General features: G+C 40.4%; 1 protein-coding gene across 1 annotated transcript in view; it reads left to right on the forward strand.

Annotated features, from left to right (window-relative positions):
• USP24 (ubiquitin specific peptidase 24) overlaps positions 1-16,177 on the forward strand; it is a 73,613-nt gene that overhangs the window by 8,352 nt on the left and 49,084 nt on the right. The window contains exons 2-10 of the mRNA XM_033152025.1: positions 5,015-5,180; positions 9,182-9,249; positions 9,899-10,042; positions 11,171-11,293; positions 12,089-12,124; positions 13,144-13,209; positions 13,588-13,653; positions 14,845-14,919; positions 15,919-16,077. Of these exons, the coding sequence (XP_033007916.1) occupies positions 5,015-5,180; positions 9,182-9,249; positions 9,899-10,042; positions 11,171-11,293; positions 12,089-12,124; positions 13,144-13,209; positions 13,588-13,653; positions 14,845-14,919; positions 15,919-16,077 (903 nt within the window). The remainder of the gene's footprint in view (positions 1-5,014; positions 5,181-9,181; positions 9,250-9,898; positions 10,043-11,170; positions 11,294-12,088; positions 12,125-13,143; positions 13,210-13,587; positions 13,654-14,844; positions 14,920-15,918; positions 16,078-16,177) is intronic.

The raw sequence follows: 16,177 nt of genomic DNA on the forward strand, positions 1-16,177 counted from the left end.
CAATAATCTTACAAAAACCTCTGGAAGAGCATAAATGACATTGTGAACGGATTAATGGAATTTATTTACCAAAAAATTAAACCCGTTCCTGTACTTCCGGGTTTCCCGCGGTCCGCAACCCAAAAACATGTAACCTGAAGCATCCATAACATGAGGTATGACTGTATTGTAATGCTGAAAAGGGTTCAATAAGAGGAGGGGTGTGAGGGAAGGTTCCAACATTTGCTTAGAAAAAAATGTGAAGAAGAGGGAAAGGTTGTTTTCTGCTGGTCCAGAGAAGCGGACACGGAGCAATGGATTCAAACTACAAGAAAGAAGATTCCACCTAAACATTAGGAAGAACTTCCTGACAGTGAGAGCTGTTCGGCAGTGGAATTTGCTACCAAGGAGTGTGGTGGAGTCTCCTTCTTTGGAGGTCTTTAAGCAGAGGCTTGACAGCCATCTGTCAGGAATGCTTTGATGGTGTTTCCTGCTTGGCAGGGGGTTGGACTGGATGGCCCTTGTGGTCTCTTCCAACTCTATGATTCTATGATAAAGATGCATGCATGGTGCAGAGAAAGTGGGTAGGGTATTTTTCTCAGAATATCAGAGCCCATGGCTGTCCATTGAAGCTGGGTAACAGAAAATTCAAGATGGACAAAAGGAAGTACTGTATTTCTTTATGTAGCACACTGTTAAATTAGTGATGGCCACTTATGAACTGCTCCTGAATTTCCCATAGACCTCTAGCTGACCACTGTGAGAAAATGCAGCAGGGCTCTTCTTACATTCTTACTGCAATGCTCACCGTTCTCAAATGCTGTTCTATAACCACAATGTTGTTTTCTATATTTCAAACCATTGAAAAGATAGTATTTACCGTATTTTTTGCTCCATAAGACGCACTTTTTTCCTCCTAAAAAGTAAGGGGAAATACCTGTGCGTCTTATGGAGCGAATGGTGGTCCCTGGAGCTGAATTGCCCAGGAGCCAAAAGCAGATTGTGCTTTTTATTTTACAAAGAGAAAAGGGAGTGTTGAAAGGACCCCGCTCAGCAGCTGATCAGAAATAGATTGGGAGAGAGATAAGAGTCCCGGCTCCCTTTCAGCCCCGCCCTCCTTTGTTGAATGTGCTGCAGAGGGAGGTTGTTTGATTCCCCAGGACATGTGACTGGCGGATTAGATTATCTGTCTGGAAACAGTAGAAATGGCTCCTTTTCCTTAAGATTTTTCAGAAATGTGAGTTAAACCCCATAAAAATGGGGCTTTTCCTCTTTGTTTTTCCCCCTTTGCAAAAGGAGCTTTGCTTTTCCCCCTTTGCAAAAAAAGCTGCAAAACCTTTAGCTGATTCTCAAAAAAAAACCAAAAAACAAACAAACCAGGGCTTTTCCCTTTGCAAAAAAGCTGCAAAGCCTTTAGCTGATCCTTAAAAAAGGCCTTTTGCCTTTGCAAAAACAGCTGCAAAACTTTCAGCTGATCCTCAAAAAAGCCAGGGCTTTTCCCTTTGCAAAAATGCTGCAAAACGTTTAGCTGATCCTCAAAAAAACAACAACAAACAAACAGGGCTTTTAGAGGAGGAAAACCAGAAAAATGTTTTTTTCCTGGGTTTCCTCCTCTAAAAATGAGGTGCGCCCTATGGTCCAGTGCGTCCTATGGAGCGAAAAATACGGTAATACCCGTGCTTTCAGTTTGTTGTTGCTTTCCTAGATAATAGTTTCCTGTTCTACAGTACTTAATGTTCATTCTCAGATAGGAAGCATTATTTTATGAATGTGCAGTTGTTTTTAATACAGAGAGAGTGCTTGTTAGACCAGGAAATGAAAGCAATAAATGAGACAGTGGAGTGGTACTGGAAAAACAACCTGTGACTACTAGTTCACAAGTTTTGAACCTTGTCCAAGTACATACAATGATCGAAAATAGCCTGCTCACTGACTAGCCAGTGTGCAGTGAGTCATGGTTTTGGTCTTTTTGCGGTAGCTATGTGTGTCCATGAGAGTTTTATTGTTAGATCCATGCTTGGCATCAATTTGCATCCTGTTGGCACTTTTAAAAAAGGTTAAATCTCAAGCTGAACAATGGTCAGCGCTTACTACCCAATCTTGTACATGGTGAAGGATTTCATAGGCTCCACTGCTTTGAGCAGCATTGAATGCCTTTAGACCTAGGGTGCTCGAACTATTTGTTCACAATTAAAAAAAAATGTTAAAGCCTCTCTTCGTTCATTGTAACAAATGATTCAAATTGTTAGGCCTGCTAGATGGAAGTAGGTAAATTTAAGTGGTGTTTGGGGAATGAGAGAGAGAGCAGGGATTTATAAAATGAAATGTGGGTTATGTGCTTTTCTGTTTGTAGAAATGGCTCCATAGGAAATGAAACTGATGGCATAAATTACCTTATTTGCTTTACTATAAATAAGTTGAAGGAATGTGCTATCCACACGGGCTACATTAGTTGGGGGGTGGGTCAGATACCATCTTGCTCTTTGTTTGCTTTTATTACCCCTTATGGGAGTACACCTTATACAGTGGTTCCGCTCCTTCCTCCTGGGCCGTGTTCAGAAAGTGGTGGTGGGGGATGAGTGTTCAGACCCCTGGGCTCTCACTTGTGGGGTGCCTCAGGGTTCTGTCCTCTCCCCCATGCTTTTTAATATCTATATGAAGCCGCTGGGAGAGATCATCAGGGGGTCTGGGCTGGGTGTTCATCAGTATGCGGATGATACCCAGCTCTACCTCTCTTTCAAATCAGAACCAGTGAAGGCCGTGAAGGTCCTGTGTGAGTGCCTGGAGGCGGTTGGAGGATGGATGGCAGCTAACAGATTGAGGTTGAATCCTGACAAGACAGAAGTACTGGTTTTGGGGGACAGGAGGAGGGCAGGTGTGGAGGATTCCCTGGTCCTGAATGGGGTAACTGTGCCCCTGAAGGACCAGGTGCGCAGCCTGGGAGTCATTTTGGACTCACAGCTGTCCATGGAAGCGCAGGTTAATTCTGTATCCAGGGCAGCTGTCTACCAGCTCCACCTGGTACGCAGGCTGAGACCCTACCTGCCCGCGGACTGTCTCACCAGAGTGGTGCATGCTCTGGTTATCTCCCGCTTGGACTACTGCAATGCGCTCTATGTGGGGCTGCCTTTGAAGGTGACCCGGAAACTGCAATTAATCCAAAATGCGGCAGCTAGACTGGTGACTGGGAGTGGCCGCCGAGACCACATAACACCGGTCCTGAGAGATCTGCATTGGCTCCCAGTACGTTTCCGAGCACAATTCAAAGTGTTGGTGCTGACCTTTAAAGCCCTAAACGGCCTCGGTCCTGTATACCTGAAGGAGCGTCTCCACCCCCATCATTCAGCCCGGACACTGAGATCCAGCGCCGAGGGCCTTCTGTCGGTTCCCTCACTGCAAGAAGCAAAACTACAGGGAACCAGGCAGAGGGCCTTCTCGGTAGTGGCGCCCGCCCTGTGGAACGCCCTCCCATCACAGGTCAGGGAAATAAACAACTACCTGACATTCAGAAAAAACCTGAAGGCAGCCCTTTTTAGGGAAGTTTTTAATGTTTGATATTTTTGTATTTGGTTTCTGTTGGAAGCCGCCCAGAGTGGCTGGGAAAATCCAGCCAGATGGGCGGGGTATAAATAATAAATATTATTATTTATTATTATTACACCTTATCCTTGTAGATCTGTGCCTATGGATTTCAAAATCTTTTGCTCAAAATGTGAAAACTTAATTAGAAAGTAACTACATATAGCAGAATAGTTTATAAACTAGATAAGGCACTCCTACGGTAACATAAAGAATAGATACCTGTAAAGAATCTAAACCAAACTTTTTTCTGAGATTATGGTGTACTCTGTTTCCTTATTCACTGCAGTAGTGATGATTTGGTTATTTAGATATAAAGAAGATAAGTTCAAGGCCAAATAGATCAATATTGATTTGTTTGATATGATGGCCATATCCCTATGTAGATGCAGCTGTGATAGCTGTAAGCCTTTCAGCGTGGAAAGAGCCCTTCACAAAGTTGTAGGTCCAGCTGCTCTCCAACATGGTGGTGGACTTTTTCATGCTTTTCTTTCTTACCTCAGAAGTGGTGCGCTCACTTCTTGTATGCATTATGATCTTGGATAGGTGAGTAGTCCAGTAAAGGCAGAAAAGAGAGGCACAGTCAGTGTACACATCCACTGGAATGCAGAACTATGGTAGCTGTATATTCCGTATCTCCTCCTGCCATAAAGCAGAGGTTGTTACCAAGGTAAGACTATTAGTGGTTGCTCTTTATAATGGCTGCATAGTTACCGTCTCCAGTATGATTGGCAGTATGCCTCTGAATACCAGTTGCTTTGAGTCGTAAACCGGAAAATGCTATTGTGCTCATGTTCTGCTTGGGGGTTTCCATAGGTATCTGACGGGTCACTGTAGGGACAGAATGTTGGCATGGATTGACTTCTGCTCTTATATTATTAGAAGAAGCTGCATTTTTGTTGCATAGTGGGGAGGCAGAACCTTACTAGAGTGGCTGGCTTGTGGGTCTGGTATGACCAGATCAGTGGATGGGCAGTTAATACTTCATTGTTAGCATGTTGGATCAATTATGTGATTATCAGAAGTTGTATTCTATATCTGTTAAATAGTTAGGTGGTTTCTTTTTGGTTTGAAAATGATTGGAATAATATCCTTAAATCCTTTCCAGACTTTTGATTCAGTAATCTAGGAAAACTTTTAAGTCAATGATGATAGTACATCTGTCTCACCACTGTGCATATATGTGCCACAGTGCTACATTCTGCATTAATCCTCCCTACTTTTTCTGGCACTTCCTTATTTTTCTGCTGGGTGCAGAAATGGTGAGAAAAGAGGACAGCAAATAGGCTTTGTTTTCTGAGTTAAGAAGCAGAATTTCTGTTGCACTGGAGTTGCTTTGTAGTTGGAATGTCAGGTTTTCTGGTATGGATCTGCTACAATGCCTTTTTATAACAGCCAGTAACTAGAACAACTGACTGTGGCTTCTTCATACAGCTAACTGGCTTCTTTTCAACAGAAAAATGACGAAAATGGGAACTGCTCTGGAGAAGGTATCGAGTTTCCTACAACAAATCTTTATGAACTGGAGAGCAGAGTATTAACAGATCATTGGTCCATTCCATATAAGCGGGAAGAATCTCTTGGCAAGTGTTTAATTGCATCCACTTATCTTGCAAGGCTGGGTAAGTTGTAACCTTTTTTTAAAAGTAGAATCATAGAAATGTTGACTTTTATGTTAATAATGACTTGACAGTAAAAACTTGTCTACTCAAATAGCTTTTGGCTTCACCTTTTCCCACCTTGCATGTTGGTAACAGGTGTTTAATTAACAAAATATTTTCTTGTTGGAAGTAGTATGAATCTCTTGGCTTCAGTAGAGTACTGTGCATTTTTAAGTTGATGCTTTCACCTTTTAATCAAATGTTTCAGAATCACTGTTCAATTATAGGTGATCTTTAGAACATGTGAAGACAGGCACAAATATATCCCTTCTTAAATATTATTTTAACAAACTGTTGAATAGGCTGGTATGCTCAAATGTTGGGGTGAAAATGAAATTTTATTTTATAAACTTGCTTAAACATATTGCCAAGAGCAGGGCTCTTCAGGCAATTATAGAAAATTAACTGTGTTTTTTTGTTGCAGCAAAAACAAATGACCTGCTAATTTATAAAAAGGCTAGTAGTAATGCTTTTTGATATGGAAATGCTTGTAGTATAATTGCAGTATAATTACATGGTGGAAACACTAGTTTGCAACATTTCAGTGGAACTTTTGCACACTTGGAAGAGTGTATGCATGTGATGCTAAACGAGATTCTTTGGTGTTAGTTAAGTTGTGATGGGGGTGTGGAAAGAGATTGGTCTTTTCTCATTATGAAAATGTCACGAGGTCTTCTGAAAACCAATTTCTCAAACTGGAATACCTAGCAATTATTTCCTAGTTGTTTCTGCTTGGCACATAGAAAGGGAACTTGGAAAGGTATTTGCAAAGGGAGGCACAAAAATGCTTCCAGTGGCATCACTTATAACTGTGGCTTAGATCTGTATGTGCGTGCACACCTTCTTTTTCCTCATTTCAGGGATCTAAATCGTAACTTAACTCTCCAATGAAGTCTGGGGAATCTCTTTGCTTGGCTGGTGTGGAGGGTCTAATTGACTACACTTTGGGGTGGTATGCAACAAATTTGATTGCGCAACAGAACTTCTCTGCCTGTGTGCCCCTTAAATGTGTTCTGGAGATAGCCTGAACCCTCTGGAGCAGATTTGGGGAGATAGCATGAGGAGAGAAGTTCCCTTGAAAAGAGGAAATATTTGTGTTAGCAGAACTGCTTATTTGGATTTCACCCCTGAGCTTTTGATGGTGCTAAAAGTTAATTTGGGGGGGGGGGAGGAAGTAGCATGGCATCTCTGTATAAGAGAAGGACCAAAAGTTATTGGTAGAGTATGTGCTTTGCATGCAAAAGATCCCAAGATCAATATCTTGCATCTTTCAGGTAGGCTGAGGAAAGACTCCTGTAACCCTGTAGAACCACTGCCAGACAATGTAGACATTACTGAGCTTATGCATATGGTCAGACACAGGAAACAAAAGCTGAGAAAACTTCTTTTATTGGTGACAAAGGATAACATAGTTTTTTGGCTTTTTGTGTGTGTGGTGCACAGTCGGGGGTGATTCAGCTATATAGAATGAGCCAAGGACTGTATAAGCTATCTCCCCACACTAAACTGAACATGTTTGGAGATTGCCTGCAAGCACTTAAGGGTGAGTGGAAGGCTCACTCAGATTCCTTTTATTGCACCACAGGAGTGTAAAGGTGTTGAGCCTTCTTTGCAGAAGAGGAAGTGAAGAGGGAGAGAATAAAGTGAACCTTGTATGACGAGGAATGCATGTTATCCAGCCTTATAGAGTGTGCCAAGAGCAGTGGGGCCCTGCTGAGGTTCAGACCTATATAGGACTGGAGTTGTGTGCCCTAGATACCCCCCTCCCACTGATCACATACATTCTTAATGAAATGTGCCTTAGTTAAGGGAAATTAATTGTTCATGTACTCAGAGGCACTTTCCTTTATTATTAAATCAGAGCAAATGCAAATTGTTGGGATAAAAAAAAAACATTTCATCTGAAATGGGGTCTCAGAAAGAGGAATACATTGAGGAGGGTGCAAGTGGACAGATTAATAATTACTGTTTTACAGATATGGTAGCAATCAGCTGTCTGCATTGATTTACAGCAGGACCCCTAGCTTTCCTGGGTCCATGGGCATATTTGCCATTTTCAAAAGGTGTTGTGAATAACACCACAAAATTGCTGCTGTGGAGAAGGCAGGGCAGAGAAGGCTGCAGGTCATAACATGACTGCTGTGAGTGTCATGCCTAGTCACAAATTTTGGGAAGTGCGTCTCTCACCCCCACCCTGTGACTTGCTTACACTGTATGTCTCCTGGGAAGGAGGTCGGCAGGCCTGGAGGAAGAAAAAACAAGTAAAGGCTCACAAACCCCAGAGAACTGGGGGAAACAAACAGTCAAATGCAGACACCGGTGGCCAGGAACGTATGGGAAACAAAAAACAAACAAACAAAAAAGTAGATGACCAAAGAGGAGAAGGTTGGGAAAGGGAGAATGACAAATACAGACTGCTCCAGAGAGGAATGAAGTTGAAACAAGAATTTAAAAATAAAAATGCAGAACCCCACCCCCACCTCCACCCTGAGAGAAGGACAAAACCTATACACAGTGTTCTGTTCCTTCCCTTCTCTCCCTCGCTAGGTCCCCCTTTTCTTAGCCCCCTCTTGCCTCTTTTTTTACAAAACACTTTCTCTCCTGGTCACTCTGTGTTCTCCTTGGATAGTGATTTCAGGCTAGAAAACAAGAGAGTTTGAAGAGGAAGTGGGAATGGCACTCCTCCCACTTCCTCTCTCAGCTTTCTTTTCCAAGCAGAAATCACTCTCTTCTTACTTCTGAAGGGGCTGGGAGTGAACTCATAGCATGGTGGGTGAGGGGAGTACAGAGGCTTTCACTGTTGTTGAGATAGGCTTTCACAGGTGCGAAGTCTTATAAATAAATACATTCTATACATGCCTGCACATATTGGCTCTTCTGATTTTGCATGCTGTGGAAAATCACCAAGTCACAGGATATGTATTGGGCGCTCCATTTGAAAGGAAGTTCTTATAGATGTTGGTTGAATGTGTAATCTTTTGTTTACAGTGCAGATATGTACTTCGGTCTAGTGCAGCCCTGTAAATATAAGCAGTCTGCATTTGCACCCTTCAGGTTTATAGCATGTGCTTTGTGCAATGATCCTTACTCAGGATGATAAGTGATGCTGCAAGACCTATGCTTCAGGGAACTATTTAAGTTGTCTGTGCATAATCAGTATCATCATGAAATTATAGTAAATTGCAGCTGTTCAGCACGAAGCATTGCCTGCTTACTTCTGCCGCAGATGGTGTGTGGCACATCTGATGCGCTCAGAAATGTCTGTATCCTTTCCCAAGGGTTTGACAGTAAACACCATTAAAGAAACAAAATAGTTCCTAGGCTGGGGATTCAGTCTTCTGCTTTTGAGTATGATCTCTCCCCCTTCCCCATTTTTCATCTGGATGCTTCAGATGAAGTGAAGAACATTTATGTCACTGATACTGCATACGCTCCAGCAGGAAGCATCTGCATCCACAGAGAAAACAGAGCAATGCTCACCTTTTATTACCTTTGCTGTAATGTTGTACTGTGCCAGCCAGCAAACTCTGCCTGGGATCCATAGAGCTGTCTGTCTCATGTGAACTACCCTCATAGAATTTCTGACTCCAGTGCCATATCATAAACTACTTTTGAAAGTCCCTCAGTTGAATAAGAAAATATCTAAAGTCTCCTTTGTTCATAGTATTCTGGATCCTGGCCTTTGTGAGCAATACCTTGCCCCTTCCTTTTAAGCACAAAAATATGGAGCTTTAGAAAGCATTGTTGCTTCTGTGTTGACTTTTAGAAATCTGCACTGTTTTATTTCATTCATTTCTCCTTATTAAAACTATAACTTCTTTGAGCTTCTTCGTTATTAAAATAATTGGTATGCAGTAGTGGTGTTTGTGTGAACCAACAAAAATCTTGTTTGGGTAGCCCTGTAGTCTGTAGCTTGCAAAACTTTGCAGGATCCTAACTCCTTTTTTCCTCTGTTAAATAAGGGCTTTCGGATTCTGATGAAAACTGCAGAAGGTTTATGGACAGATGTATGCCCGAAGCATTTAAAAAAGTAGGTGTAAGAGAAAATTACAGTGGATTCTATCCAGTGCTGTAGATAGGAGAGTAGGCGGTGTATAACTCATAAAGTGGCAGCTTGCTACATTCTGATACTGTAGCAAGTAAGGAGAGAGGGCAAGTTACAATATTACTAATGGACATGGTTGACAAATATTTTTCTGCTATTCCTCTTCAAATTTGCAGAGTTAAGAGCTGCATTTGATTTTTCTTTTGCATGTTGCAGCAATTTTGTGGTTTTCTACAAAATAGGTCATTTTTATTGGGATAGCAAATGGGGAGCAGGAGAATGGGGATGTTGAGAAAGGTTTGTAGGAATAAGAACAGGAGTTGTTTTTTGTTTTTTAAAGTGGATTAATGAGGTATGCCAAGTGAAGATGTTCTCCTAGTCACCTCTGGTCTTAGAATGTATTGAAGATACTGTGTTCTGTAAATATGCTATGCCTAAAAATGGAATCTTCTTAAAACCGGGATAGGGAGCTAAGGTAGAAGCTGGCTGTTCTTTCCAGGTTTAAAATCTGCCTTCTGAAGTTGTTTGTTGCTAAATAGGTAGCTCCAAAAGCTTTTCAAGGCCAGCAAAAAGGTACTCTCTTCCCCTTGTAGATCCATGTCAGCATTTTAACACATCCTGTGCTCCTTTGCAGCTGTTGACATCGAGCGCTGTTCATAAATGGGGTACCGAAATCCATGAGGGAATCTACAACATGTTGATGCTACTAGTAGATCTGGCTGCAGAAAGGATAAAGCAAGATCCTATCCCTGTTGGTCTTCTCGCTGTACTCACAATGGTATTGCAGTTACTTGATCTCAAGGCTATTCAGCATGAAAATCTTAGAACTGAATATCTGTTCATCCTAAATGCATGGCTTATTAAAATGTAAAATCTAGAAAAGACATTTCTTGGTTATATTTGCATACTCAATCAATACATTCCACCAAATCATGATTAAGGAAGCTTTTAACTATGACTTAGTGTGATGTTTGAATTGACAAGACATATTGAATTGACAAGACATCACCCATTGAATCAGAATAAGAAACCATGGTTTGAAATGGTTTTTTGAACCATGGTTTGTACTGTTCTGGTTTGCCATGTCTGAACTAACAAACCATAGTTATGGCTGTTGTGTCATTTTCCAAGAACTGGAGAAATGAAAGCAGGCAAGCAGCTCCAAACCTTGGCTTTCCTGTATATTTGGAAATTCAAACCACTTAGGTTCTAAACAACAGATAATGTAATTAATTACTTAGCAAGATGTATGTTAGTACATTGCTTTGACACTTGGTATTCCACTGTCTGCAATGACTTTAAACTTGTCAATTTACTGTTTTTAAGAAATGTGAAGAGGGAGTGATCATATCTCGGTGGTAGAGCACATAGTCCGCAATCTCAAGATCCTAGGTTCAATTTCTGGCATCTTCAGTTAGAAGGATCAGGCAGTAGGCAATGGGAAAGATCTCCCTCTGTCTGTGACCCTGAGGAGCTGGTGCTTGTCAGAATAGACCATACTGGAGCAGATTAGCAAACAGTCTAACCTGGTATAGGGCTGCTTTTTGAGGTTTGTGTCCGTGTACACAATATTTCATTTTTCATTTTAAAAGCCAAAGTTAAGCATCCATGTTAATATCTGTATAAACAAAATCCGAAGCAATGCATTTCACCAGTCTAGGCTCCAATAGCCACCCAGTGTTTTGTCAAAGAAAATTGGTTTTGGGATACTAAAACCATGTCTTCTGTTTCTTCACTCTGAAGTTCTGGTGCTGCTTCTCCAAAAGTGTATGTACTTCTTGATGTTGAAACACTTTTCTTTCCTAGAAAGGAAAACCTGATGAAAAGCCACTTGATCCAAAAGTGTTTTACATTGGAAAATTGCTAATCCTATATGTCTGCTTTGTTGTCACACCTTTCTCTCTAGGCTCTTAATCCTGATAATGAGTACCATTTCAAGAACCGAATGAAAGTGTGCCAAAGGAACTGGGCAGAAGTATTTGGAGAGGGCAATATGTATGCTGTCTCACCCATATCTACTTTCCAGAAGGTAAATGTGTACACTTCAAGTCTCATACTAGAAGTCAGACAGAATTTAAGTTGTGTTTTAGTGCAGTATGTGTGTCACTTGAAATAAACATTGCCATTTCCTCCCCACGCCCTTTCCCATACCTAACAATTTATCAATCTGTCTCATTGACAGTAGCCTTTGGTGTGCTATTATTTCTGCTACTTTGACTATAATAAGGGTTTAATTACCACTCCGACTACAGTGCTCTCTACTAGATCTTAGTGGTGACAACACTGTAGCTGTGGTTTAGACTATCGTATGGGTGTGATAATTTCCAGTCCTTTTAGATCTGAATAGTGGTTAAGGAAGTGATATAACTTCCATATATATGCATAAATAAAATTTTGGTCATGAGACTTTTTAGACACATTTGCAGCTTTGAGCTTGTTGGTGCCAAAATATTGCTTCTAATTTCATTCCTTTAAAAAACAAAAACAAAAAAAACCTTCTACTCCATTATGGGTTATAAATATAACTGATTCTGAGTCACCAACTCCATATCCTAATCTTGCCATAGAATCATATACTCATAGACCAGAATACATTATAATAGGTTAGGCAATGTTTGGATAGTGCTAACAATCTAATCCAGAAATGTTAGGTGCCTTATCTGAGCAGTTGTTAGCAGGCAGTGCATGTGTTGTATTTGCAGTGACCAGTTATGCATGAAGTAATCTAGAGCTCTAAATGAAACGCTCATTTAAAACACCATTATTTTACAAAGTATCCTTGTGGAGGAAATGCTGCTAATTTGTTAACATCTCTGTTGGCTAGGAACCACATGGATGGCTAGTGGACTTAGTGAATAGGGTAAGTAAATGATAAAGCATTATTTATTCTGAACCATCTGCACATGTAAGGCACTATACAGACTCTCATTAAACAAAAATAAAACCAGTTCCTGGGTTGGGGTGGGGGACGACAAGAGGATGAGAAGAATGACTGTGAAGAAATACAGTTACAAATATTTAAGTTGGAAATAAGGGTGAAAGTGTTGGTCAAAAGACAGGGAAATAAGATACATTTGAGGAAGGATCTGAAGTGGAAGAGTTAGCACCATGTCTATATTCAGGGAGATCACAAAAGAGAATGAATGGGTTGTAATTTAAAGCAAGAGGACTTCTGTCAGTGAAGGATGTTAGCACTGGAAGAATGAGGATCATATATAGGCATATATTTTTAAATGAGATCCAGTGCATGAATTTATAGTGGTACTGAAGGGAAATGGAAGTATTTGAAGGGAAATGAAGAGCGGCCATCACTTGCGCAATGGGAGAGGTGAATGTTTTTGTCAGCAGAATGAGTATTTTTAGCACCAAATATGAGGGAGAGGCTAGAGTTCTGTGGAGTGGCTTCCGAGGCTCATTGTGTATGTGTGTGCACACATGTGCATGTATGCAGCATTTTTCTTGCAAAAGGTTCATGTGTGAGTTTTCATCATTTTCTGGAGCTGTAATAGAGTAAGAAGAAATGTATGATGCATATGGAAAAACAGTTTTACCTCTTAAAGGGATTTGTCATCAATTTACCTGTGAAATGCCATTGAACTGAGTTTTCTAGGTGAGCTTCAGAAAAATACGAGGTTTAACAGAGAGAACTGCACTAGTAGTGTTTTCCCTTTTCCTATCCTCCTATGAGAATTGTTGTACCTTTACCTCCATTACTGAAATAGTAAAATCCTTAGACTCAGCATACCTTACTGATACACTTTCCTGTGGTGGACAGCTGAAGGAAATGCTCATCTATTCATGCCTGTTTCTGAGACCTATCACACTACTTTTATTTATATAGTTCATGTCTTTGACGGTGTTGTTTGTATACTTATTTAGTTTGCAGAATTAGGTGGATTTTCTGCAATTCAGTCTAAGCTTCATTCAGACGATATTGAACTTGGGGTAAGTTAAAATCCAGATCATTTCCCTCTGTTGTATGAATCTTTCACAGTAGATAGCTCTTGTTTAATACTTACAAATTTTCTGTTGTTGTGGAAGGAACTGAAGTAATATTTTAGTCTTGAGGTGTGCTGGGTTAAGCAAACACAACTTCTAAAACTGCATTGTGAATTGGTGTGCTTTGTAGCATTACCTTTAGGCTGTATTTGCTGCTGCTGTCGTCAGTCAAAACTATACTAGCCATGTTCATCAGTCTGTTTTATCAAATACCATTCTCGTCTTTAGCCTCATATGCTAGGGACCTGTTTGAGCATCCTTCTTGCGGTATTTACCTTAGGTCTGTTCTGTGTATGTTCTTAAAATGCTTTCTCTTTCTTCTAGGCAGTATCCTCTTTAGTTCAGCCTTTGGGGGTTTGTGCAGAGTATCTCAATTCTTCAGTAGTACAGGTAATGAACAGCACTCTCTCTTTAAAATTATGTACAATTAGTCACTTGCTCTGATTTTTTTTTTTTTAAGTGAAGCAAGTGGAGTTCATTGCCCTAAGCCTTATGTTTGTTTCTCAGTTAATGCATTTGCAAAATATTTGTTTTGAAACTCATAATATTATAATAATATAACAACAAATGATGCTCATATTAACATTGATACTATTATTGTTAAAAAAACAACAGTCAGTTTGGGATAACTCTAGATAATCTGCAAGATACCTTTATAGGACAGATTGGAAGTGGGTGGACTGTGAGATCCAATTTGTACACTTAGAATTAAATAATTCTGAACCCTGGAATTTGTTTTTAGTGACAGAACCAAACTGAGTTTGCAGTCCTCCCACATAAAAAAACCACTCCTCCAGCAGTTGAATGGGGGGGGGGGAGTCATTTTGCTGCCATTGTTAACCAATTGGAAGTTGGAAATCCTTGTTCTACTTTAACCCACCCAGAGATCAATCAGTAGGTCCTAATCTGCCCACCCCAATATAGATTTGTATTTATTTTTACATTGGGAAGTATCTTAACAGTCACATGTGAAGGTTGCTTGTGCAACTGATCTTTCTCCTCCTCCCTACAGACACTTAAAATGCTTTTCTGGAGGACTTCATTGAACAGCGTAGGCTGTTTACCTGGAAGGGGGGTGTTGTCTGAAATTGGACACAAAAACCTTGCTTCCTTTACCCATTTTGGGGAGAGTTGCCTATGACACAGCCCATAGGAAAGCCCTCCAGAGATGTTGTTCAGGGGTCTAAGGGGGGCAGGGGTGAAAAGATTGGTTGAGTGAGCAGTTTTCTACTCAGGCAAGCAGTGGATACAACACTGTATAATTAATTAATTAATTTGTTTGCTTCCTTCACATATACTCACATCAAATTGGCTTATGTCTATTTTAATTGTACCTAGTTTGTGTCAAATATTGGAACACTAGCATAATGCTTACGTTCTGAGCATGAGTGGAATATACTTTTACTCAGGGGAGAGTGGTTGTAATTTTTGTTTTCTGCACCACATCAAATCCTACTTGGGGAAACTTCCCTGATCTTCAGAAGGGTGCAGGAATAAAAGTTTTCCATTGGAAGAAGGCCCTTGGATCGGGGAGATACATTTTCTCTTTAACATACAGAATGCCTATTTCTTGTTTTATAGCCCATGCTGGATCCAGTAATTCATAATATGATTAAATATGTACAGAATGTTGAAGAGAAGGACCTGAAAGACAAGGTAAAAACTGATTTTTCAGATACGACCTACAACTTGAACTGCAATTTGAAAATGTAAAACTGACATTCCATTAGCTAATGCTGCTGCTCCCATGCTTAAAAGCGTGTGTGTACTTAACTAATGCTTAGTGAAACACTTGTAATGACACTTGGTAAATAATCAGCATTAGAAGATTTAGCCATTAATGTTGTCAGCTGCAGTGTGCTTAGTACACACTTTCCTTTATAAAGTAATTTGTTCTATATTTATGATTTATTTAGAACATGTTTACCCAGCTCTTCAGCCAAAAAGGTTCACAGAGCAACTTACATGCAGTCAGTTAATACAGGAAAGTGCCTGCCTACAGACTTACAGTCTAAAACACATGATGCACAAGAAAGAAGGGCTTGGGAAGGAAGAGGGAACTCAGGATACCCATTTTTTATATAAAAAAATATAGTAATTTCTATGATGACAGCATGGAATGGAAACTGTTCAGGGACAGGAAGAGCCCGATAAAGCAAGTCTTTTAGTGGAGCTGGTGGAGTGGCCCTGCTAGAATGGTTCCTTCCGTGTAGCAGTCTACATCAGGCATAGGCAAACTCAGCACTCCATATGTTTTGGGACTACAACTCCCATCATCCCTGACCACTGGTCCTGTTAGCTAGGGATGATGGGAGTTGTAGTCCCAAAACATCTGGAGGGTCGAGTTTGCCTATGCCTGGTCTATAGTCTCAATAGTTTCAAATCTGCACTCTTTGTTTTAGGAGGTTCAAATCTTGTATTATCTATTGCTTTTTCAAAGCTTGTTTGATAGACAAAGCAAAACTAAAAAAAAAGCTGAACTTTTGCCAAAAAAAAATGCTCAACAACTTTTGTGTCCGGATTTTCACCTTTTGAAATATGGCAGCCCTACCTGTACCGTTTCAAAGGCCACATCAACTTAGGTGGTATCTTCCTTGCCACTTGAATTCATCATTGAGATCTCTAAAAAGTGCTCATAATTCTTACGTTTCACAGAGGCTGGTCAGTATCCCTGAACTCTTGTCTGCCATCAAGCTCCTTTGCATGCGATTCCAACCTGACTTGGTAACAGTAGTAGATGACCTGCGCTTAGATATCCTGTTGCGTATGCTGAAATCGCCACACTTCAGTGCAAAAATGAACTCTCTCAAAGAAGTAAGTTTGCTATGCTAAAATCTTCAGTTTATTAGATTCACATTCACAATCGGGTATTTTCAACTTTTGCAGATCCAGGAAACACCTTTATTCCATCACT

Source organism: Lacerta agilis, chromosome 6 (genome assembly GCF_009819535.1).
Source record: "Lacerta agilis isolate rLacAgi1 chromosome 6, rLacAgi1.pri, whole genome shotgun sequence".
In the NCBI taxonomy this organism is placed as follows: domain Eukaryota; kingdom Metazoa; phylum Chordata; class Lepidosauria; order Squamata; family Lacertidae; genus Lacerta; species Lacerta agilis.